The 26858-nt window shown below is 41.3% G+C and overlaps 1 protein-coding gene across 1 annotated transcript in view; it reads right to left on the bottom strand.

The window, feature by feature from the left end:
* Positions 1-970: 970 nt before the first annotated feature.
* tbck (TBC1 domain containing kinase) overlaps positions 971-26858 on the bottom strand; it is a 60112-nt gene continuing 34224 nt past the window's right edge. The window contains exons 23-26 of the mRNA XM_077246165.1: positions 15341-15516; positions 4804-4979; positions 1460-1619; positions 971-1305 (exon numbers count right to left, since the gene is read on the bottom strand). Coding sequence (XP_077102280.1) covers positions 1195-1305; positions 1460-1619; positions 4804-4979; positions 15341-15516 — 623 coding nt within the window. The 3' untranslated portion in view covers positions 971-1194. The remainder of the gene's footprint in view (positions 1306-1459; positions 1620-4803; positions 4980-15340; positions 15517-26858) is intronic.

Here is a 26858-nt window from a genome sequence, read left to right on the forward strand (position 1 = left end):
ACAAGGCTCTACTCTTTCCATCTAATGGCCTTGATATGAACCAATGAAACTCCTTATAGAAGCAATTTAATGAAGTCCCATTGTAAATGACCCTACTACTTATTATTATTTAAATATGTTGTATTTTGAATGGCAGTTTTGAGATAGTAACCTTGGTACATTCAACTGTGATTTAAAGAAATTTATTTTCTGGCGGTACCAAATATTCAAGGAAAATAAACCACTATTTTGGAAGTTGTTTTAAATAATATTAATGAAAACATCATATTAGTTTTAATTATTTATTAAGATATATATTCTTGAAACTTTTGTGAAAATGATCAAAACTGCTGGCAGTGGCTTAGATTAGTCTTGTAGAGTTGTGTTCCTCTGAAGGCACATCGCAACCAGTACGAGTAAATGATGAGTGTTGTTTTATATTTTCCGTTATGCTTTGGGGCCGGATAGCAATGAGGTTAAAAATCCAGCCGTTATCTAAAATATCAATTTTATTGATCCCCAAGGGGAAATTGGAAAATAAAATAAGCCCATTTGACTCAGACCTTACTGTTGAAACGGCAGCAGTCACCTCTAGAGACATGGCTTTGCATTCAGTGGAAGTGAAGAATGTACTTTCAGTGGCAACTTTATTTGGTGCACTAACCTACTGTAGTCTTTAATAACTCCATATGTTTCCTCCAGCAAAGCCTGAATTCTTGCATAATGGAAACATTTGCCCAGGAACTTCTGGTCTTCTCTTATTTGTTAGAACCAAACACGTTTTTCCATCTCACCCTCACAACACTATATTGTATTGAAAACTGAAAGGTCTAGCATCGGGAGTCTATAACATTATAAAATATTTTTTAAACTGTAGTTCATGACCCTTTTAAGAATCAAGTAAACAGTTTAATGAATACAAAAACAGGAATTTTCAATTTAGTGACTTTTGAGAAATGAAAACTACAAATAAGGCTTTTATGACAACAGCTGTAGTAAAAACAACAACTTTATTTTTGTTGATTGGTTTGGTCCCAGAAGTTCAAACAGCTGTATGCATTTTCAAGTTCAAACTTTTCAGTGCTGACATGCATAATGCCTTTCAGGAACTCTTGACATAATATAGGAGAAAAATGTTTTATCTGAAAAATGTATTCACGTCTTGCACTATGTAAATGACATTCAAACAGTTTCCCTTTATCAAAGCACACACTGTTATATCTGTGGAGATGGGACCGTTAACAGGCCAGTGGACTTCATCTTGTTCATGCCACCATCCAAGACACAAACTCGAGGGAAATTTACTTTCACCAGGTGAGCAGCAAACTACAGGAGAAAAGGAAGTAAACGTGATTATATACGATTATTATTCATTTTTATGCAAATCGCAGAAGTCTAATATAAAGTGACTTGCAGTGAATGCATTTATCAGTGCACGTGTTTCCTAAAAAACGTCAACAGGAGGATGAAATAACCTTACCGTGGTAGCATTCTTCATGATGTTGCTGAGGATCACTATGACACGAAATCGGTATCCGGCCAGGGTGCTGGTGGCGGGACACTGGAGCAGTTCTCCCTCCGGCCCAAACGTGGAGGCGTAGGGAATGTTAATGCTGCCTGGGATGTGACCGCGACTGAAGCTGTACACGGGCGGTCAAGGGTCATACGGCTGTGTTCATTTGATCAAAAATAAATACAGTACAAACTGTAATATTGCGAAATACTAGCCTGGTTGATACCAGACCCTTCTCAGTTGTAACTGAGTTAGGGTCTGGGGAAGGTTCATTCACAGCTCATTTCCAAAGGGGCGTCACCAACGGACGTCGCTCAAATGCCTCTGGGCGCAATTGGATAGACCTAAAACCAGAGCGATGAAGGTTGATCAACGAAAGGTGTTCATCAACGTTGCTGCGCTATCGTCATCGTGTAAAGCCCAACTAAACGCTTGTGATTGGTGCCTCGATTTGGAAAAATTGGAAATGGACTTGCAGAGCAAATATCAAATTTGCCAAAAGTTCGTCAGGGTTTTCCCAGGCTAGCGAAATACTAATATAATATAAAATAACTGTTTTCTATTGTTTTGTTTTTATTTAAAATGTAATTTTTTCCTGTGATGCAAAGCTGAATTTTCAACATCATTACTACAGCCTTCAGTGTCACATGATCCTTCAGAAATCATTCTGATATGATGACCTGAATGACGTCGCCTCTCAAGATTGGTCACTTGTCTGTTGCCCGTCTACCAGTTTCTCTGTAACTGTCCATAAAAGTCAATACAAAAGTAAATAAAATAAAAATCTCATACAGTCTGTAAACTGTTGTGTTAACAAGTAAAAGACTGACACGTTTGTATTATATTCCAAAGAGCGGCCGTTATCAGCCTCACGGTGGAAAACGAAACCATATCCGTACCAGCTAGGCCGGATCGGCACGGAATAGAAAGGTTAAGCAACGTGAACGGTGGAAAAGCAGCTAATGTTGAAAACAGTTGTGCTGCTTAATATTTTTGTGGAAACCATAAAAATGGTGCAACTGGGAATGCCTACCAAAGGTAAATATCATACAAGTTTTCATGGTAACACTTTCTTTTACAGTGTCATTGCTACATATGTTACATGTAGTTACTATAGCAATAACTATACATTATGCATAATTACATGCAACTAACCCCAATCCAAACCAAACCCTCCCAAACCCTGTAGTAAGTACATAAATATTTAAGTATTGAGTAATATTAAGTAACTATAGTTGCAGAGTAACAAAGACATCTTAAAACAAAGTGCAACCGTTTTCAGACTTTAAAATATAAGTTTCTTCATCAGCATTTTGTCTTGTTTTAAGAAAAAAATATTTAAGCATCCTTAAACCAAGATAACTATACTTGAGAATCAAAATGGTGAAAGATAATAAGAATTTATAAGAATAAGAATAATAAGAATTGGGGGGTTTTTTTGTAAAAAAAAAAAAAAAGAACAAATTTACGTACAAAACCTCACAAACAAACTTAGATTGATCTTAAAACAAGGAAAACCTATTTGCCAATGATAAAAGTAAGACAAATAAGCTTAATTCAAGCCCAGTGGCTTTGAGAGTGATTGAACTGTGTCCGATTAAACATGAGAAGACCATTATAAAGTTCAGCTCTAATGTGAGCGTTACGTTGTATTCAGTGAATACCCAGAGGTATTTTGGTATACATGTGTTGTGGTAAGACATCTAAGCAGCACACAATCTCCTGTAAGCTCTTGAGCTGGTCGTTTGTAATTGTGTCAGGTGAAGTTCACAGGATTTACAGAACAAACCCTACACAGATCTATGGGCTCTGTGGAAACCGTCCAACTCCATCCAAAACCCAATGCAGCTCTACGAAAGAAAAGAGACAGAGAACAAAGTGTGCAGGACAAGATAAGAAATATGAGCAGAATAAAGTCCCTTGGGACATTGATTAAACATGACCAAGACAAGTGCACGCAAGAGCAGTGTCTCAAAGAGAAGCGTAGCAGGTGAGCGGAGTGAAAGATGAGATGGGAAAAGAGAAAGAGGGCAGAGTGTAATTGAATAATAACTCTTCTTAGCCTTCCTCCATAAATAAAGTTACAATCAGTGATATTTGTGCTGAATCTTTCAATAAAAACGAGTGGAACTTCTCAGAAACATTTACCAAGACCTTTCTCCATTTCTCAAGAGGATGAGAAAATGTTCATGAAGATTTTAAACGGGCCTTAAAACAGAAAGGGCTTTGTCTAACATTCATATCAAAAATTGATATGGCCATAAAAGGTACAGAATACAAAATGAGAGAACAATGAATATCTACATCAATATTCCTGCGCTGCAGCTTCTACATTCAGTTTCCCCTGAAAGCCTTGTATACATGTATTATAATTGCTCTTATCCTGCTTGTGTACGCTATCGTGCATCTACTTACAGCTGCACTAATGGAAACGGTGACAAACCTCTTAAAACAAATTAACCACAGTAATGCTCTCACACACAGTCCACTGGGCCTTCACTACTAGCAACAGACAACGATCTGTCTTTAGGCTCTGAATTTTGGTTTCAATTAATCTGATTTTTACATGATCTACTTAAGAGTTTAGCCAACTTTTAAATGAATCCTTTCAAACAATGAAACACAATATGGAAATTCTGCAAGTACATTACAAATAGATTTTTTCACGTCAGGAAGAAAATCGGAGTGTACATGGAGTTGGCCTGACAATTCTTCAATGTCTCTAATCGATGTTCTGATGTTTAGCTTGGGCTTTCAGGGGGAAAACTAGACAAAAATACTATCTAAAATACTATTAATATCTTAAAAATAAAGAGACATTTATACTTATACTACCGATAAAATCTTTGGGTAAGATTTTATTGAAAGAAAGAAATACTTTTATTTAGCAAGGATGCAATAAATTGTTCGGTAAGAAATTATGAAAGAAGGATTTTAATTTCAAATAAAGGCTGTTCTATTGAACTTTCTATTATTCAAAGAATCCTGAAAAAATGTAACATGATTTCCACAAAAATATTAAGCAGCATCTGTTTTAAACATTGATAATAAAAATAAATGTCACGTGACACTAAAGACTGTCGTAATGATGCTGAAAATTCAGCTTAACCATCACAGGAATAAATTACATTTTAAAAACTATTAAAATATATAAAATTGTTAATTTAAATTGTAATAATATTTCATTATATTATTGTTTTTACTTTATTTTTAAAATAATTTTAATCATTTTCTTAAAAAATAGTAAAAAAAATATATTTTTATTTTTTCTTAACAGACTTTTGCATTTATTATTAAGACTAAAAGGATACTCTTCAAGGCTTCGGATGTCCACTGCCAGGATCTTGGGTTTCCCGGTCTTGGCCCTCTTGGCAGGAGTTTTAAAGCAAGCCGGTCCACTCAGCTCACACAGGTCAATGAGGTCTTCCACAGAGATACGCGGAGACACTTCTGCTTTCAGCTCGCTCAGCTTTAGTGGCTCGCGGCTCTGAGGGTGCAAAGAAATGAGTGGTAAAACAACAGATTTTTTGCAGCAGTGAGTGGTATTAAAAAAAAAATGTGTGAGAGAAAATAATGTGTGGGTTGAAATGTTTGCCTGTGTAAGTGTTGAGCAGGAAAAACAGTGAAGTATCATAGAGTATATTCAAAGAAAACACATGCATATGTTCAAATCCTGAATCCTGCACCCTGATGATATTGGTATCCCTTCAAGGATCTGTACTCAGTCCGATACCATTCTGCATTTTATAAAAAGCATGGCTTTTTTTTTTCCCTGCCATGTCGACAGAAGTCAGGTCTACTTTTCATGCCTCTATCCGTTTTCATCTATGTGATCTCATATCCCTTGGACATCTCAACCTGAATGAATAATCAACACCTCAAGCTCAACCTGTCAAGACTGAGCTGCTGAAGATGGCTTCTACCTCAGTTTCTCTCCATCTTGGTTCAAAAAACACAGTTGTTACCCTGAGGTGAAAAAAACCCCAAGATGACCAGCTCACATTCAGTGAACACATCGAAACAATCACACACTTTTGCAGCACACAACTCCAGTAAAAGGTTTTTTTCTTGGTCTCAACTTCCTAATCAACCTTTTTTTTTTTTTTAGATTGTAGAGGCTGAGATTATTGGACTTGGCTCTAAACCACAAGTAAAAAACAAAGCAAACTGTGTTCAGATGTCAGTCAGACGGTTTTCCTGCCCAAATAGGTTAGTTTTACCTTGAAGTTAAAAGTCTGCAAGACTAGCTATTTTTTATTCAAGTGACAGCTCACCAGCCTACCTGTATGTGCAGCATGACCCTTCAAGGGTATCCAAAATACTGCTGCTAAATTCAGTTAACTGTTAGAAATTCTGCCACAAGCTGTTGTCAGAAAAAGACAGGGTTCCCAAAATTGCCTGAATCTAAATCAAGACGCACTTTTTCTTCCCTACTATTGCAGCCAATGCCCTGGTCCCCCGCTACCTTCGATCCATTATCAAACCCTGTTTTTCCCAGCCTGTTTGGGGCAATTAGCTCTATCCAGTCTCCACATGTAAGGAGCCCACCTGTCTGGAAATTTCTCCATCTGTGCCACATCCCGATCATTAACAGAGCAGCAAATTGACCAGTTGAACTCAAAGGACATTCTAGAGACATCAACTAAAGACTATTCATTCTCACATAAATATAAATTTTCCTACTCGACTAAAAAGGATAGCAATACAGCAATATCATAGCTCTAATTGGCACTTTAGGTTCGGGCACATTAGATCTTTATCAGGAAGGAACAATTTAATAGGCACAATAGAAGTGGATAACATTCACTGTTCCTGCATATCTTCCCTCCACCTTAACACTTTGGCAAAATTATCGCGCAAATCATCTACAGTACTGGCAGAGAGTGGGTGGATTACAAAAGGGGGTGGGCAGTATGACCAATCTAATATAACAATGATAATTTTCTTTGTGATGACATTTTCCTAAGCATTATTTTTATTCTGTTTTCCATTTGAAAGATGGAAATATATTCAAACATCTGCATTCATGTAGCTCAACTGTGTTGATTGTGTACATTGAATGAAATATAATTTTCTTAAGAGAAAACCATCTGGCAATTGCAAAAAAAAAAGGTAAAATGAGGTAAATTAACACTCTCAAAAATAAAGGTTCTTTATTGGCATCTATGGTTCCATGATGAACCTTCAACATCCAACAACATTTCCTTTCCATTTTAGTGGGAAAAAGGTTCTTTAGATTTTAAAAAATGTTCTTCACACTAATAAAATTGGTTCTTTTAAGAACTGTTCACTGAAAGTTTTTTTGCGGAACCAAAAATGCATTGAGATGAATTCCCCAAAAGTGTACACGAAAGTGCATGTGAGAATCAAAGCTGTATTAGATCAGAGAAACAAATATTTGAATATATTTTAAAATGTAATTTATTCCTGTGATGGTAAAGCTTAATTTTAAGCAGCCATTCTTATTCTTCTTCAGTGTCACCTTGATGATGATCTATGATCCCTCAAGAAACGACTCTAATATTCTGATTCCATCACAGGAATAAATTATATTTCAAAATATAATAAACTAGAAAAGAGTTCATTTTTAATTGTACGTTTCACAATATTACTATTTTACTGTATTTATGATCTTGGTGAGCACAAGAGACTTCTTTGAAAAAGATTAAATAAATTTTATTATTCCAAACATTTGGCCGGTAGTGTAAGTATAAAGTAAATTTTGAAATTGATTTTGAAACTGACTGACGACAGCTTATACTTGTAAAAAGCACCAGCAGGTGCACGGCATATACGGTCATACCGTGCAGCCCTAATAACAATCCGCATTATCGCTGAATTCCACACTTCTAAGTGCAGGACTCTGAAACAAAGGGCAACAGCACAGGAAGGGCAGCGAGGTGGGGGGATATCTCGTAAATGTCAATGTTCAGTAGCCCATGAAATCAGTCCAATCAGTCACGGAGAACCAGCCTCCCACAGAGTGCAGCCAATTACCTATGAGGTCACCTTAGCAATGGAGGTAAGCTTGAGGAATGGAGGGCGGCTGATGTCCAATGGGTTCTGGTATTAAAGTGCATTAGATCCGCAGGGCTCGTGGCATTCTCATCATTGCCTAAAGGAGGCCCTTGTGCTCTGGCTTCAGAAACTCTAAATGCAGGCAAGAGTCTTGACCTTTTATTATCACTGGTGACATTTCAATAGGCCATAAACTTGCCAGTTTGGATGCTCTGTGGGTTCGCAGACGGCCAAGGGAATCGGAAGCCACAGAGCTAGTCTGATCACCAATAGTAAATGTTTGTTTCGTCTCAAAGCTGAAAGGAGTTGGCTTTAAAAATGCAGAAATAATCAAATCCATGCAAACATTCCTCTGGGTATTTACGGTCTGAAAAGGATTATCAGCGCAAATCTGAAAACAAGCGTGTGTTTGAAAGGCTTAACATCTACATGACAGGCACTGTCAAAAAATGTATGCTATCTTTTATCAAAAATTATAAAGTATGGAGATCTGGCATAAATTCAGTGGTGTGATGATGCCCTGTGGTGCGTGAGAGGCATTTAGCCATCCAGCATCTGTCTGCACTGGAGCAGGTGATATGCTGAGTCTCAAAGCAAAGTCTGGAATTGAAATAAAAAGACAGATCCAAGACTTAAGAAATGAGACCATGGTCTGCCCGCTCTCCTCTCCTGCCCAATCAGAGCACAGCATGGCAGCGTCGACGCCACATACAGTAAGTGGCACCAGTCCATCTCATCAAAGCTGTTGGAATATACTACTAAAATAAAGAAAAAAAACGGTATTTTGTTGCACGCAAAACAATCAGCTCACATGCACGGCCATTACATTTCTGTTGATATACGATTGTCTTGTGAGGGACCCCATTCCTAAATTATAAAGGAAGCTACATATTTTGTGTGTGATAGAAAGCATAATATTATAAAACAGAATTGTTAGTTTTGTATAGTCATTGCATGTATATTTATTATTTTAAATATTAGTATGTAGTTAATTAACAGCTAGTTAATTTGTTTCAACCCAATATTAGAAAATTACATTTTAAATTCAGTTAAAATATATTTGCAAGGTAGTTTGCATAATAAATCAGTTTTACAAAAAAAATAGTGCCGTATAATTAGTGAAAAAGTTAAAGGCAGCAATGGCGAGGGAAAACTGTCTTTAAGGCCCTGTATTAAGATGTGTTGTGGACGATTGGATCACAAGTGAACGACACTTAATACAGGTGTAAATGGGGTCTAAAACATTTTGACCACCTCCAGAGGTAGTCGAAAACACATTCAACCAGATTGCTTTCGTAGTGTAAACACTCATGTGATCGAATGCGTCCGAAAAGCCACAAACGACCGCCTACTCTCAGCATACTGACTTAATGCGTAAACATTACGAATGCGCAAACATTTAACGACCCAAGTTTGTTTGAAGACGAAAAACCAAAAAATACCAAGCACAATGTTCTCTCACCAGTCCTGATTTCTAACACACACTCACAGCGTTCGGCTGGTCTTGCGGCCGTCAGAGCAGAAACAAAAGCTGCTACTTGCGTTCATATACAAATCGTGTGAGCTTTTTTTGTCCATTAGTATGAAAGATCTGAAAAAACCCATACATTTACCCGCCCATAGAATCTCCCCCCGAAGAAATCAGGACAGAAGTGGTTGAAAGAGGACAAAAGAGACGGATTAAAACACCAGGTGTAAATGTGTCTCCCTAGTCTAGTGATTCGATCTACCAAAACGCATCTAAATACCAGGTGTAAACAGCGCCTAAAATACAACACTTAAACAAGTGTACATCGCAACACTATTTGCATATTCACTTCTTATTATCAAAATTTTTTTTTTTTTTTTTTGTAGGATAAAAATCACAGTGGAAATGTAGTTTGCTCCTTGCTAATATATTCAGTTTATTTTTGTTACTTATTTGCTTCTGCAGAGCTGGAAGATACATCATTACAGATATCAGGTTCCTTAAATATCCAACACATGAAACACCATGATAGTGAAACACCCACATACTAAAGGTCAGCATTAAGATCACATGACTAACTCAAAAGCCCAACAATAATGCAATCTGCATTATTTATTTGGCACCCAAGCGGATCCCGGGAACCATAAGCTAAATACGGTCTCATAAAGTCTATAGAGAACACTATGATATTTGAGAATAAAGTACAGGTCCACTGACTTCAAGATATTTGGCCGTAACAATGACCTCGGTTTACTGAGAAGTCATTTGAACTGTCATTCCAACAGTCGATTATTAACAGGTGAACACAAAGGCCATGTAAACAGCTTAAAAGGAATGTTTTTAAGAGGATTACCCACAGTTCTTAGGCTCTTTGTGTTAGAGTGGCATGTGATTGAGAACCTTGTTATTGAGTTATTGAGTAAACTAGCTTATTCATGTAACAAGCCATGAACAGCCTTCAAAAGCAGCTAGTAAAGTCAGACTAAATGAGGGGTATTCTTGACAAAATGGAGTGAAATTACTGTGCGTTTAATGGCTGAGACTTTTATGAGCAACTGTTAGAACCGTTTGAAGAAGTTTAAGGACTAAATCTCAGAAATGAGCCTCAAACTGCATCAGGATTCTCCTGTAAATCTAGACCGGTCTTATAATGCATTATAATTACAATTACTCTACCCTTACATAAACATTTCAGTTCAGACAACATTACAGTCTAATTGTACAAATCATGACACGTTTACGTTTAAATTAAATGTTAACTGTAGAAAAGAGCAAAAATATTTGATTGAATTTGAGCAGAGTTCTCATCTTGCACCAAATGATGCACATCATCTGGGAAATTCTAATTCAATCACAGAAATGGACTGCCTTTTTACGTAACACATTTCAAATCAAATCTAGGCAGTGTTATGCATCCATATCAGGTGTGACCGTTTGTTTATACATTATTGCAGTCAGTCACAATCACAATAAAAGGCATGTTGTGGTTATTACTGTTCATCATGACAGCAATTTCAGAGCGACACCATCTACAACTACTTAGTGTTGCTCAAAAACGCATTCAGCCATGCACAGATGATGTTTCTCATAATCAGCTGAAGGCACTGGTATCATCATCTCTATTGCACACACACACACACACACACACACACACACGCACACGCACACGCACACGCACACGCACTGACAGAAGGTTTGGCTGCAAGTTCCGACTTGTTGGAGTCAGGCTTTAGTGACGGCGCCTGTCAGATGGCCGACAAAAAAGAGAGAGCGAGAGAGAGAGAGAGCGAGAGAGAGAGAGAGCGAGAGAGAGAGAGAGAGAGAGAGAGAGCTTGTTCAGCAAACACACCATGCTCTAATGACCAGGAGATGACAATCAACAGCAGACAATCTAACCGCACCATTTACCACCCGACAGAAAACCAGTCATACTGGACAGAGAAAACGCATGGCAAAGGATGCATTAATACCAGCCCAAATAGAAATGAAATAAAGATTGGGAACTCAAATGGCCTTAGATGACCCAGGAGAAAGCATCTGATAATAAAAGTAGCTGTAGTCAGCTTGGTTTAATTTCATAACTTCAACTGAGAACAGATTCTATTCAAACCTTTTTGGTTCAAAGCTACAACCTTTTGTTTACCAGTCCAAATTACACTTGAGATGCTTTCTAGCTGGTTATTGCCACTTGTTGTTAATTGCTTATGTAAGAATGCATTTGCTAAGACGGTTAAATGTAAATGTATGTGTGAGTGCGTAGGCATGTGAGACCATGAGCTTTTATCAGCCTTTCACAGATACAGATATAGCTAGATATCACTGAAGCAGTGCATTTCCAGACATCAGGCTGTATTCAGTCAGAGAATAGAGAGATTAGGTCAACAGATGAGGGTTTGTGAAGCTCAGCACTGCCTTGGGCCAACCGCTGATGAATCGCAAACAGAGAGTCAGACGCAAAGAGGTAAGAGGTTAGATAGGCGCTCTCAGTGTGACTCGAAATACATCTCACATCCTCATGACACACCACCAGTCACATCGGTGCGAAGAAATGCAATTTAATGATTTCACGACATCCTGTAAAAGACAATGCTTCTAGTGCAAGCAAGCACATCCTAATGAAGTGGCCGGATTATTATATTGTTTAAGTAACTTGCTCTGGCCGAAACGGATCATTTTTATCCTGGTTTTGCAGAAACACCAATTAAGTATTAAATAAAGTATGTGAATCCCCAATGTTTAATATGTATATCTATCTTAATGATGAACTATTTTCATTATAAGAACATAGGAAAAACGTGAAATGGTAAATATGATAAAAAAAATGGCTGTAAAAAATAAATCTGCATTGTTAATCCTTTTGATATTTATCCAAAAAAAAGTGCAAAAATCAAACCTTTCATTGATGTAAAATAATTGAAAGTGGGGGGGAAATCACATTATGAAATAAATGTTTTTCTCCAAAAAACATTGGGAACAGTTATTTGCCCCCTTTTATTAAATACTTTTTGCAACCACCTTTTTCCAAGATAACAGCTCTGAGTTTTCTCATAGTTTGAGTCATGAGTTTGGAGATCATTCCTCCATACAGAATCTCTCCCTGCAGATTCCCAGATCCATGTTGGCGCTTCTTCTCTTCAGTTCAGCCCACTCATTCTCTATAGGGTTCAGGTTAGGGACTGAGTTGGCCATTGCAGATGCTTGGTTTTGTATTCAGTGACCCAATTTTGTTTCGATTTCGATGTTTGTTTTTGGATCACTGTCCTGTTGGAAGATCCCAACATGTCCCATTTTATCCCTGTGTGCACCAAATCCATCCTAAGTGTTTGCTGCCAAAAAGCTCTTTTTTTGTTTTGTTTCATCTGACCATTTGTTGAACAAGTAGCAAAGTTGGAGTTCAGAATTACGATTTCAGTACATTTTTTAATTTCCTTCATGTTAATGCAGAAATTTCAGTTACATTTGTTCTGGATTTCTGTTCTGCTGGAAACTCTCGCATGTAGGTAACAGGCATCAGTTGACCTCAGTTTCCTCTCATGCCACCATTAATTTGTGAAAGTAAATCTTTCACTTACACAATGCATGCGAGACTTCAACCCTTACCTATAAATATCTCATTCTCTGCTCTCATACAACCTTTCTGATGACCTGACCTTCTGATTTTGCTCGTTACTCTTCCTGTCGTATTATGAAAATCTCCTGGTTGACATATACCAAAGAACAAGGGTACCACGAAGACTTTTCATATTCCTATCATAAGCTAGTTTAAACCAATTCAGCTACAGTTTGTTGTTGAGAATCAATATGTATAGTCTACAATAGCAGTATTAATAACATTCATAATTAACCTTAATATGCAATACATTTGATTTATTGGTGAATTATGCATTTCTATGAACTATTACAACAAAGTCCAAAATATAGTTCACACGAAACTTAAAATACTGTCATCATTTACTCACACTTATATCTTTCTAAACTTGAATGACCTGAATTTTAATTTTTGGGTGAAATTCAGAGTATAGGTTGATTTTTTTGGTGAAACAAAATGTAAGTTTCCAAACTTTCTCAGACAATAATGAAAATTGCCATCAGAATATTTTATGTAATTAGTTTGCAAATATTCTATACTTTTGTTTTCCAGATTACTGAACAGGCATACACATCTGAAATAAAACCTCGAAAAAAATATATTTTTTAAAGGCAAACAAAACTTTCTTCATACATTTTGCAGAGGAACATTGTTTGGGTTGTGTTTCGGCTCTTTGTGACTGTCAGATGAATATGATCCTTTCTCATAACTCATAACGAACAAAGAGATTATCCTACTACTCATAAAACATTCACCACTAGGCTTAAGAGATATAACCAGTTTAGATGGAAAGGATCAAAAGCTGACGATGTTACTGTTTCTATACCCATTAATAGACATGGTACTTCCTTGAAAATAAATTCCAGCACAGCGCTACAACAACCAAAAACACATGACTCTTCACATGCTCAATGAACTCTGTCAGAGTTAATTATTGCAATTTATCTGTTAAACAAAAAACCTTACCTATTACTCACCTGTTGAGTAATAAAAACACCATTATCTGCTTTTACAACATTTCAAATCCCTCAGTTCTCGCCATCTCTGAAAAGCCAAGGCAAATTTTGATTCTTGTTTTATTACTTGCTCGGCAGTGTTCTCTTTTTGCCAGCAGACTCTCCTCTGTTCTGCGTTTTTTTTAAACGGGTGATTCCCTGGAGGTTCGAGATTTAGCTGCTCCATCTCAACATTTCAAACTCATTGTGAGAACTAACCTCTGCCACTCACACACCAAACACACATCAAAGTAACCGGAGCAACCTTTCTTTATTTAAGGATATGATGAGACACGCACGAGCGAGTGACGCATGTTCGCAATTTCCCTCCGAAAACCATCCCGTCGGGTCAAAAATATAAACACTTATAATAGGCTTTCCATAGTGAATCAGGGTAAGACAAAAACTAATTTTGGAAGAAGGACTGATGATGTACTGACTTATTACTTAACATTCAGTTAATTTAGAAAAAAAAAAAGATACATAGAGATCTTCCAGTTTACCTCAGCTTTAGGCAGGCACTTGAGTGTTTATTAGCGAGCTAAAGCATCTCATTAGGAAATAGATAGTGGGCGGCTGAAATCATCAGTGGCTAAACTCACCACTCTTCTGACTTCAAACCTTCATGGATCATTTGATTAGCAGTGAGTAATTGGCTCCATCCTTCATACCCTCTGACTTTACCTTTCGGCACAAAGCAATCTTTTAAAAGTCCAAAAGGGCAAAAGGAACTCGGCAAGATGTCGAAGATGATTACTGTAATAAAGGTCACTCTGTTGTTGAGTTTTACCTTCGTATCTTCAATAGCAACTACTCTTGTGACAGTAATACAACAGAGTAAGAGAGTTTTTTAAGTTAGTTGTTGACCTTTGCCACTATAAACCACCTTTATTCACCAAAATGAAGGAAAAACAGTATGGTTACAGTAGAGCTGCGTGATTATGGGTGAATTCATTTTTTTTAATTCAAACCGAGATCACGATTCGCCCTTGATTCTGAACAGACAGCTAAACAAAATAACATGTAATAATAACATTATAAGAGGTTCTGACGAATGTTAATTGGTGCAGTCTATTTAAAATGTTTAATGGATCTAAATTAATTATTTTAAAAAAATGATTTGAATGAATGATTCAACGACTCGCATAAGTAAATAAGTAAAAAAATAAACAACAAATAAGTAAAAGTATAAGTACTTCATGGTTTCATTACTGGATGAATCAGCATTTTTTGAACTAATAGTTCAATGGCAAATAAAAAATGTTTAACAGTACCAGGTGGCGTAACGATGTAATTGATATAATCATTATTTGAAGCGCCATGTTACTTTCAAAAGTTGATTCACTCTATTTTTAGCGCTTCCGTAAACATCAGTGTTTATATCCGAAATATACACTTATCCCAGTTCTTCTATGCTAATATGAATATTTGTATCATCACAGTATCATTATTTCTGTTTTTGAAGCCGTTTCATACCTATACATGACAACTACTCCCTGTGGCTCAGAGGCAGAGCTGTCACAGATTTTAATGTTCCGGTGTGATTTTGTCAAAGTTATAATAGACAGACGAATCGTTGTCATTAGGAAAGAGATTGCATGGGTGTTTGAATCGAGAAAGTGATCTTTAATGATTAATCGTGCAGCTCTAGCTTACAGTAAATAATCTTCTAAAATGAATTCAACATCTGACTGTTACATTTATCAAACCTTCTTTCTGAGAAGACTGAGTATGGAGCTGAGGCACTTAGAGGTCAAAGGTCAATTCAGGACACTTACCAGGTCTGTTTTGGTCAGGTCCTGATATTCCGAAGAGTAAAAGGAAGGTGTTTTCCCGAAGCTGTTGTTGTCACTGGCAGTTTTGTTTGGCTGGGCATGCTGACGGTAAGTGGCACTTTTAGGAGACCAGCAGAAAAGGTTGATGGATTCCCGGACACAGCGTTCAATGTCGATCTCTGAATGCAAGACGGGAAAGAGAGAAGTTGATGAATACTTGCAGTTCTGGGCGATTTAAATCCAGGCGATTCTTATTTAAACCATAAGAGCGTTAAGAAGAACAGCAACATTATGCTCATTTGGCAAAGCCACAGGAGAATCACAGACCGTCTAACTTCCGCCTAATTAACTTGGATGACCTTGGAGTTTCCCTCCAACTGATCCAGAGACTTTGACTTCTTGCCAATGCTTCATTCAGTCACAAACAAATTTAGTGAGGACATCAACACTTCATTCACACTCTCACAGTACCAGATGAAGGGGAGATTCAACTGCTTCCTTCAAATGCAAAGCGAACTCTCTTGAGCCATGAGCCGTAAACCGGAGATTAGAGTTAAAGGGATTCACATGGATATAAACAAATCAGGAATCCTTTTCTCGCTATCTCACTCACTTTCTATCCTTTTAGCGAAAGAAGTATCCCTAAAGAAATGGTTTAGCATGCTTGGTCTACTATTCAAATCAAGCCGAGTGTGACAGCTTCATTTTATTTAAGAGGATATGATCTGAATACTGGACTTACTCTGAGGGGCTAAGATTACTGTTCTCTACAGTAGTATAAGCAAGACAGACTGAGCGAGAGAGAAAGAGGAGCTGTGCTAGAAGTGTGCTGCTAGCATTTTAAGGAATCATTGTAATGCAACAGACGTGAAAGCTCTAAAAGGTAGGGAGCATCGCATATATCAGTTGCAGAGAAGACAGAAAATCTCATAATGCAATACGCTGTGACAAACGTAGTGAAAAAAATCCAGAAATAGGAGATTTAAAAAAAGGTATTTTTCCCAATCATTTTCTTCATACGTATTTTTAATTACAAAATGTATTTCTGAAAATCCTGAAAAGCCATGAATCAAACTAACAAGCTCTGGGATGAGTCACAACATTACAAACTTCATTTTAAAGCAAGAAAAGACCATGATACCAAGATTTTCGATACCAAAATGATACCAAAATTACAATGCAAAAAAATAATAATAATTTTTAGATGGATTTTCAAGTCTGGAACTTGACTACTGCATGCTACTGAATTCGAGTAGCATGCAGTAGCATGAAGTCGAGTGTCTTGCATGCTTTGTGTGAGAATTGCTATTTGTATGAGTTTCTGGCTATGTGATGTGTTTCAAATCAGTCACCTATGATAAGGCTCATTCCAGTTAAGATGGCAAGCGAGGCTTTGGAACAGAGAGAGGAGGAAGAATGCAAACAGCATGAGAGATGAGGCACCAATCAGTCAGTGCATTAGAGACTTGACAGATGAACCGCCTTTCCTCCAACCATCACCTCCCCGTGCCTCCTTCCACTGACCCACATCTAGACGCAGAGATGAGGAATGACATATGGATCTGGAGGTTCGAGACATGCACACATCAGAAATATGGTGCCTTGTCACCTCTGCCGTAACTCTTACATACAATCCTCCCAATCGCTGAGAACAATGCATGCACTAGGGGTCCTTGACATCCCACATGTGTGCCCCACATACTGTACAATCCAGACTCCATAAGAACTGGTTCTCGAATCCCAATCCAACACAGTGGCACAAAAGGAATGAGTAAAGACATTCAGTCACAATGCATGAATGTTGCATGAAACACCACCGCCTTCCAGCACTGAATTCCCACTGTAGTCAAGACAAATACCATGCATTTGAAAGACAGGTCTGGCTATGCATTCCACATTTCATCTTTCTAAACACAGATTTCGTCACAGTATTAGTTGCAGACATTATTCAGACACTGATATTGACTTTCACATGGCATGAAATAAACATGCCTGAAGGAATCATCTGGATTCAGTAGTAAAGGGGGATAAGAACTAAATTCTCCTGACTTCATCCACTATGACTGAAGGAGTGAAATCAGCCTCTACAGGATGTGGAACAGACATTATTATTATTATGCTTGTAATGACAATAACGGTAGTAACTACAATATTTTGATGTAAACAAATGGTTATCGTCGTAATTTTTTGGGCACCTGGTGAATAACTGAAGTGAATCCTTTTCACTTTAAACTAGTGGCTTTAAACTAGAGTTTGTAATATGAATTATATCAGCACTGAGCCATGAGTAAGTCTGCTTGGTTCAATTAACAAGAAATTTACACTTAAAAATGACAAAATAAAAATATAAATTAAACTACTGTTCAAAAGTTTGGGGTAAAATAAGATTTTTGATAGAGATGCAACGATATGAAAAATTTGGCCGATACTGATAACCGATAATTCTTTATATTTGAAAGCAGATAGCTGATATATTGGCTGATAAATCTAAATCCAAATTTTTATATAATTTTTGAGAACCTGATTACAAAAACAAAAGTCTCACCATTAAATCGATCAAGCACACAATTATAATGTTCTCATTATAATTTTCTGTAGCCTATATGACCGACTTGCACTGCACATGTTGCACTGAACGGTATTTTCCTTTTTGAGTGATTCCAATCATATTTCAAGCAATTCAAAAGCATCATGGCGAACAGTGCGCATCTGAAGTGTCTCAGCTGAAGGAAATAATTCATTATTATTCGACTTCAATACATCGTCCCAATTTTCTTATCAGGCCGATAACGATAACATGAAAAATGAACATACAGTGGTGCTCAGAATTAATGGCACCCCTGGTAAATATGATCAAAAATAGCTGTAAAAAATAAATCTGCATTGTTTATCCTTTTGATCTTTCATTCAAAAAAATTCATTCAAAAATCTAACCTTTCATTGAAGTAAAAAAATTGAAAGTGAGGGGTAAATCACATTATGAAATAAATGTTTTTCTTCAAAACATGTTGGCCACAATTATTGGCACCCCTAGAATTTTTTACAAGTGAAATAGCACACCAGAGTGACTAGGAACATGAAACTGTCCAGCTATGACTTCTTATTTCACAGGAGTTTAAATATGAGGAAACACTAAAGACCAAATTCCCTTAATCATCACAATGAGTAAAACCAAAGAATATAGTTCTGATGCGCATCAAAAGATTGTTGAGTATTACAAAATAGAAAGTGGCTGTAAGAAAATAGCTAAAGAATTGAAAATTCCCATTTTGACCATCAGGTCAATAATTAAGAAGTTCCAATCAACTAAAGATGTTACGAATCCGCCAGGAAGAGGAAGTGTATCTATATTGCCTTAATGCACGCTGAGGAGGAGAGATTGAGTGGCCAAAGACTCTCCAAGGATCACAGATGGAGAAATGTAAAAAAATAAAATAAAATTCAAACAACCCCTAGATCCCCACATGTTGTTTGGGAGGGTTTCAAGAAATTCCTCCTAGCTCGTCCAAAAACAAACTCCAGCCAATTCAGTTGTCAGACACGACTGGAACTTCAAACGGCACAGGGTTCTGTGGTCAGATGAGACTAAAAAAGAGCTTTTCGGCAGCAAACACGCTAGATGGGTTTGGTGCGCTCAAGGATAAAAAGTACCCCATGTGTACAATTTAATGTACCGTTGGATCTTTAATGTTGTGGGCATATTTTTCTGCCAGAGGTCCTGGACATCTTGTTCAGATACATGGCATCATGGATTCGATCAAATATCAAAAGATAAAAATTAAAACCTGATGGCTTCTGCTAGAAATCTTATAATGGGCCATGGTTGGATCTTCCATCAGGACAGTGGTCCAAAACGAACTCAAAATCCACACAAAAATGTGTCAATGAGCACAAAATGAAACTTCTGCCATGGCCATTCCAGTCCCTGACCTGAACCCTATAGAGAACGAGTGGGCTGAACTGAAGAGAAGCGCCAACATGGATCTGGGAATCTGCAGGATCTGGAGAGATTCTGTATGGAGGAATGGTCTCTGATCTCCTGTTCTCCAAACTCATCAGGCATTATATGAGAAAACTCAGACCTGTTATCTTGGAAAAAGGAGATTGCAAAATACTATTTAATAAAAGGGTGCCAATATTTGTGGCCAATGTGTTTTGGAGAAAAACATTTATTTCATAATATGAAAGATCAAAAGGATAAACAATGCAGATTTATTTTTTACAGCCATTTTTGATCATATTTAGCAGGGGTGCCATTAATTCTGACCACAACTGTATATCGCCCGATACCGATATGGTGTCCGATATATCGTGCATCGCTTTTTTTTTTACAGTGTTTAAATGAAGTCTCCTATGCTCACCAAGGCTGCAATTATTTTATAAAAATACAATAAAAACATCCATTATCCAGTTTTCGATTTTAATATCTTTTAAAATGCAATTTATTCTTCAGTGTCACATGATCAATCAGAAATCATTCTAATATGATGATATGGCATATTTTTTTCAAGACTCTTTGATGACCTGAATGTTTAAAAGAACAGAATTTATTTTAAATAAAAATCTTTTGTAAAATTATAAAATGTCTTTACTGTCAACTATATGCACAATTTAATGCATCACAGTATTAATTTCTTTAAAAATATACATCTTACTGACCCAAAACTTTTGAAAGCTAGTGAAAAAAAGATATAAAATGTTTGTTCCGAGATACACTAATTAGATTTTGATGATATTATGTAATATTAAATATTATGAAATAAATGTAGTAATTTCAGCAATGTCTCATTTGCTATCATTAAATAGTATCGCATCAATATCATATCATCAACAGTACCACCCTCCTTAATTAGCATCAATCTCAGTACGACCCTTTCAAAATGTATATCTGTCAGGCACTTCCACTAAACTCCAGCCGGAGCTTCACGGCTTCTATTGACAGAACGTCCTGGTTGCGTATGCAACCCACCGTTCCCTGAAGGAGGGAACGGAGGACGTAGTCGACGCGACTGAAATGGGATCACGCTAGGGAGCCTATCATCTTCGATTACTATTGAACGAGCCAATGGAATTTGGCGTGCGTGATTTGCATCACACACTCCGCCCCCGCGGCGCGGGTATAAATACGGAAGTGGATGCACGCACTAGTTGCTTTTCGCTGAGGAGCCGAGAGTAACCCGGGTTCAGCGGTGGTCCAGCGGTAGTGGCAAGGGGACTACGTCCTCCGTTCCCTCCTTCAGGGAACGGTGGGTTGCATACGCAACCAGGACGTTCCCTTTCAGTCGATAACGTCGGACGTAGTCGACGCGACTGAAATGGGATCAACCATTGAACACGCCACTAACGCTGCCACCTTCCAGTGCCTAAACCAAAGCCTCCTGATGCCCCCGCAAACTTAAGGCGGGGAAGGACAGGGCTTAGGCCAGGGAAGTCACTGCTGTTCCTACAGGACCACTGGGAAAGCGTTCCCCGTACGTTGGAAGGAAGGGACGCTGCGGAAGCCACATCCAACCCAGAGGGAGGTAATGTGGAGAATACACATATGAACTGGGCGGAAACCGGGCAGTCTAACATATGGAATGTCACTGGGGTGGCTCCAGCCTAAGACGGGGGGAGACACACCGGACAGTGACGGCAGAGAGACTCTGCCGAGGGGAGACACGGGCTCACCGCAGGGAGCCGTATCGTGGAAGAATACACATATGGGGTCACCGAAGGGACCGCAACATATGGACCCAGCCTAACACAGGTTCCACACTGCTTACGAGTGGTAGGCCTAACACCAGACGTTCCGCACGTCCGACGTCGGAGGGGTGTGGAGGAACTCAACAGGGTTCAATTTTAAGGGAACTCAACTGGAGTAAAAAGGCGCACGTATCCAGTCCATAGGAGGGGAATGGCGCAGCAAGCCGACACTTGAACCGGGCTCACGGTGAAACTGGCTTCATGAGAAGGGAGCCCACGGGAAGCAGCGGTTCAACCAGGTGTCGTCCAGCCCCCAACTCTAGAATCTGTTTAGCAAAGTATATCGTCAACGCCCAGGCGGAGCCCTTTACACTCATCATAGAGGAGCTCAACACCTAAGTGGACATGTTGCATCTCGGATCTTTGCCGAAATGAAGGCAAGCACTAAGTGCAACTTTGCATGGAAACAGCCTTCCCTCTCTGCTGCATTCCAACAGATATTTGAAGAGCTGGTCTGAGGTCTATGACTTGCATTCTGTACACGTCCAAGCAAACGGACAGAGAAGCCAGGGCTGGATCTGCCTCCTCCAGGGCAGCGCTTGCAGGCTCACCACCTGCTCCTATTACGGGAGAGGTAGGAACCTTGGGCACAATCCGAGCCGGGGTCTCACCTGTGAGAGTTAGCCGGCCCAGACTCCAGGCACAATACGTTGACCGAAAGCGAGCAAGTCCCTACCCTCTAGTAGAGACCACGCGAGCAGGAGAACTGATATAACAGAATTTTTAACTCACTACCTGCAGTGGCTCAGGGGCGGTCTCTGCAGTGCAGTCGCACCAGGGACAAGGCCCAAGAGGATAAAGAGGGACACAAGGATTTACAAGACCTTGCTCCTCAGGAACCTGACGACCAGAACGTGCTTCTGCATACTTCTGCAACACGATGAGCGTCGTTTAAACACCGAGGCAACATCATTTTGAGGGTGATTTAGGAAAACAGCCTACTGCAACCCATTTTGCAGGAAAGAGAGCACTGAAGTGATCGAAAGCTTTCAGGATCTCCTCAGGAGAGAAGACGCACTCAACGACTAGGTTCCACTTCTAAAGGCGTAAGCACGCTACCCAATTCTAGGGGGTGCTCGCAGAAGTGATGGTAACTATCACATGTCTTGTGATAGCCACCTGAACCTCCGCGTTCAGATGTAAGACCGCCCGGAATCTCCGGGGGAAGAACGCGTGTGCCATCGTGCCCCGTCCCCGAAAGAGTTTCCTGGGGAAGTCAGGAAGGCTGTTGAAGGGAACCAGGTCTAGTTGGGCCAATAAGGGGCAACTATGAAGACCTGTTTCTCTCCTGACATGGCACGTAGGTGCAAGTGACGGGCGCAAAAGACAGGAGCATTGCTCAACACAACATGTGAAGATCACTGGGCTTCAGGAGCATTTTCTGCTCAGCACTTGGGTGTGACAAGTTCACTGAGCTTCAGGAGCATTCCTGCTCAACACCTGAGTGTGATAAACTCACCGAGCTTCAGGAGCATTTCTGCTCAACACTTGAGCACGAAGAACCTCACTGAGCGACAGGAGCATTTCTGCTCAGCACTTGAGTGTGACAAGTTCACTGAACTTCAGGAGCATTCCCTCACTGAGCTTCAGGAGCATTTCTGCTCAACACTTGAGTGCGAAGAATTTCACTGAACGACAGGAGCATTTCTGCTCAGCACTTGAGTGTGACAAGTTCACTGAGCTTCAGGAGCATTACTGCTCAACACCTGAGTGTGATAAACTCACTGAGCTTCAGGAGCATTACTGCTCAACACTTGAGTGCGAGGAACTTCACTGAGCACCAGGAGCATTTCTGCTCAGCACTGCGTGTGATGAATTCACTGCGCTACCTGTGATGGACTCACTGAGCTACAGGAGCATTGCTGCTCAACACCTGAGTGCGATGAACTTCACTGAGTTTCAGGAGCAACTCTGCTCAACATGAAGTGTGATGATCTCACTGACCTGAGCAGCGCAAGGCGACCCTGAGTCGCCGTCACTTCTTAGAAGGCTCACTGGGGTTAAACGTATTCTGCGGGCCCCTGGGACAGCTGGGACCCCGTGTTTGTCCAAGGGTAGTCCGCTCGGTTTACTCAAACACTGGCGGAAAAATAAAACCGGGGGGGCAATTGAGCGGCCCCGGAATGGTCAAGACCCAGCGGACCCAGGGGATGGAGTCTCCACTTGCCCTGGCTATAACTGTCGTGAGGCTCGATGGCGGCACGATTGAGTAAGCGGGAGGGGTGGAACAAGGCGCCCTCAGAAGCGTCTGACTCCAAGGAGGAGGTGACGGGAGAGTTTGTGACACCCGCAATGTCTAACAACTCGAGGCACGAATGCCCGTGTAGTCGGGGGTCGCCCAGGCCCCCGTTAAAACACGCCCTTGGTCACCTCGGGACTCGATCGTAAGGCTAGCGCTGAAGCGGTCACATACGGAGGAAGCCAACTTAGGCTGTCGCTATCGTATACCCCAGGAGCCTCTGAATCTTTTCAGTGGGACCCTTTCTCACTTCAACACCGGCTGAACACATTCTCACTGGAGAGACGTGTTGGATCGAGTACCTCTCCAAAACTGAAACAGAGATACTCAGCCCGTGGGCGAGCTCTCTTCCAGTTGACCTGAAGACCCAACGGGCTCTGGAGCACTCGAGGGGAAGGACACCACGTGTCCTTCAGGCCAAAGCTGCAGACCAATCTTGGGCCAAGATGGTCACAACCCACCACCTAGTAGCACGAAGAACGAGTTTACAACTGGCCTTCGTACCGGCTGGAGGAGCGGCTATATCAAACCCTTCGCCAGCAGGATGAGATAAGCACGCACAAGTCAGGAGCACTGCTCAACACTTGGTGTGAAGAATATCACTGAATTTTCAGGAGCACGTCTGCTCAACACCTAATGTGATGTTACTATCACTGACCTGAGCGGGGTCGCCGAGCCTGAGGTGGGGCAGCAAAGTAGAGACAGTGGTGTTAGTGTGCAGTGCAACACTTACCTGTCTCCACCAGCGGCAGGGGACGTGAGAAGGCGGATGACCGGGTCCTCGAACGCCCCAAGCTGCCTGTTGGCGACCAAGGGAAGCTGGGGGATGTAAGGCTATTATACAGGGTCACATCCGCCATACTGGCCCACTTGGGACTCAGGAATAGAAAAATTGCTCTTTTTCTGAATATGTGGGTACCGCTGACCCCGTTTTTATAGGGGCCAGCGGCGGAACAGACACACACATAACAAAAAACTCCAGCCGGCCCTCCAACCAGCCAGAGGGAGTGGATCGGCGACCACTCCACAAGCAACTCCTCCATCCCTGAGAGCCCGTCCAGGTTCAGCGTTTTCTTTTGCGCTGGAACTTACCACCTGGCTTGGCAGCGCCTGGAGCGGGCTGGGCGCCCCTTCCGCGGCCGGCTCCGCGCCGGAACCTGGGTGAAGGCTGCTGCGGTGGTTCGGCGGGAGCTGAGGCGGCTGCAGGCGGACGCCCTCGGCGACGAGCAGGCGGAGGATCTGACCTCGGGGGGCGGGTGAAGGCAGCAGCGTCCCTCCGAGGCAGGATGTGCCGGATGGCCTCCGTCTGCTTCTGAGCTGTAGAGAACTGTTGGGCAAAGTTCTCCACAGCGTCGCCGAATAACCCAACCTGGGAAATGGGAGAGTCCAGGAACCGAACCTTGTCCGCATCTCTCATATCGGCCAGGTTGAGCCAGAGATGGCGCTCCTGGACCACTAGTGTGGACATCGCCGAACCCACCGCGCGAGCTGCAACCTTCGCCGCCCGGAGGGCGAGGTCAGTTGCAGTGCGGAGCTCACCCATGAGCTCAGGGTCCGAACTACCCTCGTGCATGTTCATGAGTGCCTGGGCCTGGTGGACCTGGAGCAACGCCATGGCATGCAAGGAGGAAGCGGCTTGCCCACAAGCTTTGTAAGCCTTGCCCGTAAGAGCGGACGAGAACTTACAGGCTTTAGAGGGGTGACGAGGATCACCTCTCCAGGAAGCGGCCGCCGTTGGGCATAACTGCATCGCAACGGCCCGCTCCACCGGAGGGATAGCCTCGTAACCCTTCACCGCTCCCCCATCAAGGGTAGTGAGAGGGGAGGAGCTACTCAGGCGGTTTCTGGCAGAGAAAGGTGCCATCCATGCCCTCGTAAGCTCCTCATGCACTTCAGGAAAGAAAGGAACCGGGGCGGCGGACTGAGAACCAGTACGGCCCGCCCCGATATACCAATCATCCAACCGAGACGGCTCGGGACACGGTGGAGGGTTCCACACGAGCCCTACCGCCTCGGCGGCCTTTTTCAGCATAGCTGACATCTCTGGATCTGGCTCGGGCAACACTGGTCTCCCGGAGGGAGGCAGTGCAGCCGAGTCATCATCTCCAGAGTTCAGCTCCCCCTCCGATGCTGCGATTGACAACGTATCCCCTGGAGGGGCCCCAAATGACACGGCTGGCCCGTCCATTACAGAGGGACCAGCGGGATCAATGGGGAGCTCCACCGGTTGCGGTGTGAAAGAGGAGTGAGGGACCCACGGGGCGTGGCCGGGCGGATTACCCCTCACTGTGATCCTCAGATCACCCAGCTTGGACGGCACCCCAGTCCTCCTCTGGGAAGGTAACCCAGAGGAAGAACAGGGGCGGGGCCCAGAGGTGGGGACTGCGCCAACGCTTTTAACGAAGGCGAGTCTAGATCTCAACACCGAGATGGACATGTTCCCGCAGTGAGAACATGTCTCATCCACGAAAGCTGCCTCAGCATGCTGTAAGCCCAAACATGCGACACAACTTTCGTGACCGTCAGAAGGGGATAGTGCCAGACCGCACCCAGAAACGCACGGATGGAATGGCATCTTGAAAAAGACGCACTCACACCCGTGTTGCTCTTTTAGGAAATGGGACCGTCACCAGTGCCGGAGCACACAGGGAATGACCGCGGCAAACACTGAATAGTCTTCCAACTAACAGTGAAGCACTCACTTCTCGCCCTCTAACCAACCGTCAACACACAAACAAACAGTAGAAATTTGATGCTGTTAAAACAGCAGTTGAGAGCTGAGAAGCTCGCGATCACCGCTGCACCACGCTGTAGAACACCAACACTGGAGAGGTCTTCCCGCAAGAACACCGACACACTCGCTCGTTGAACACAACAGCACTCTTCAGAGACATCAAAGACGAACGGCTCCGAAGCGAAAGGCAACTAGTGCGTGCATCCACTTCCGTATTTATACCCGCGCCGCGGGGGCGGAGTGTGTGATGCAAATCACGCACGCCAAATTCCATTGGCTCGTTCAATAGTAATCGAAGATGATAGGCTCCCTAGCGTGATCCCATTTCAGTCGCGTCGACTACGTCCGACGTTATCGACTGAAAGGGAACGGATTAATGTTAGTCTGGGTCATTTAACACCTATCAGCTCGTGAATACATTTCATCACTACCATCATTTTCCAGCTCACACAGTTTCCAAAATGCATAAGAGAGTAATCTTGATAAAGGTGATAGCGGTTAGCTAAGACCCCTTTATGAGGCAATAAAAAAGACTGAGGAGAAAAATTCACCTCCATAACCTTTCTCCAACGAAATACAGCATGCTTTTGTGATTTAAAACCGAAAAGGATGTCTGCAGTTGTGGCCAAAACCAAACACGCAGTCATGTATACAAACACAGTCTCCACGGTTTAAATAGTAACCTGCGTGAGAGAATAACAATGAAAAAATGTTAAAACATGTTATTAACAAGTTGAGACGTTTGTGTACGGGAGGCAGGAATTACAAGCCACAGATTCACCAACTCTATATTTAGCGCTAAC

Source organism: Siphateles boraxobius, unplaced genomic scaffold (genome assembly GCF_051911475.1).
Source record: "Siphateles boraxobius isolate OS27281-9 unplaced genomic scaffold, OSU_SipBor_1 29, whole genome shotgun sequence".
Taxonomy (NCBI): Eukaryota; Metazoa; Chordata; class Actinopteri; order Cypriniformes; family Leuciscidae; genus Siphateles; species Siphateles boraxobius.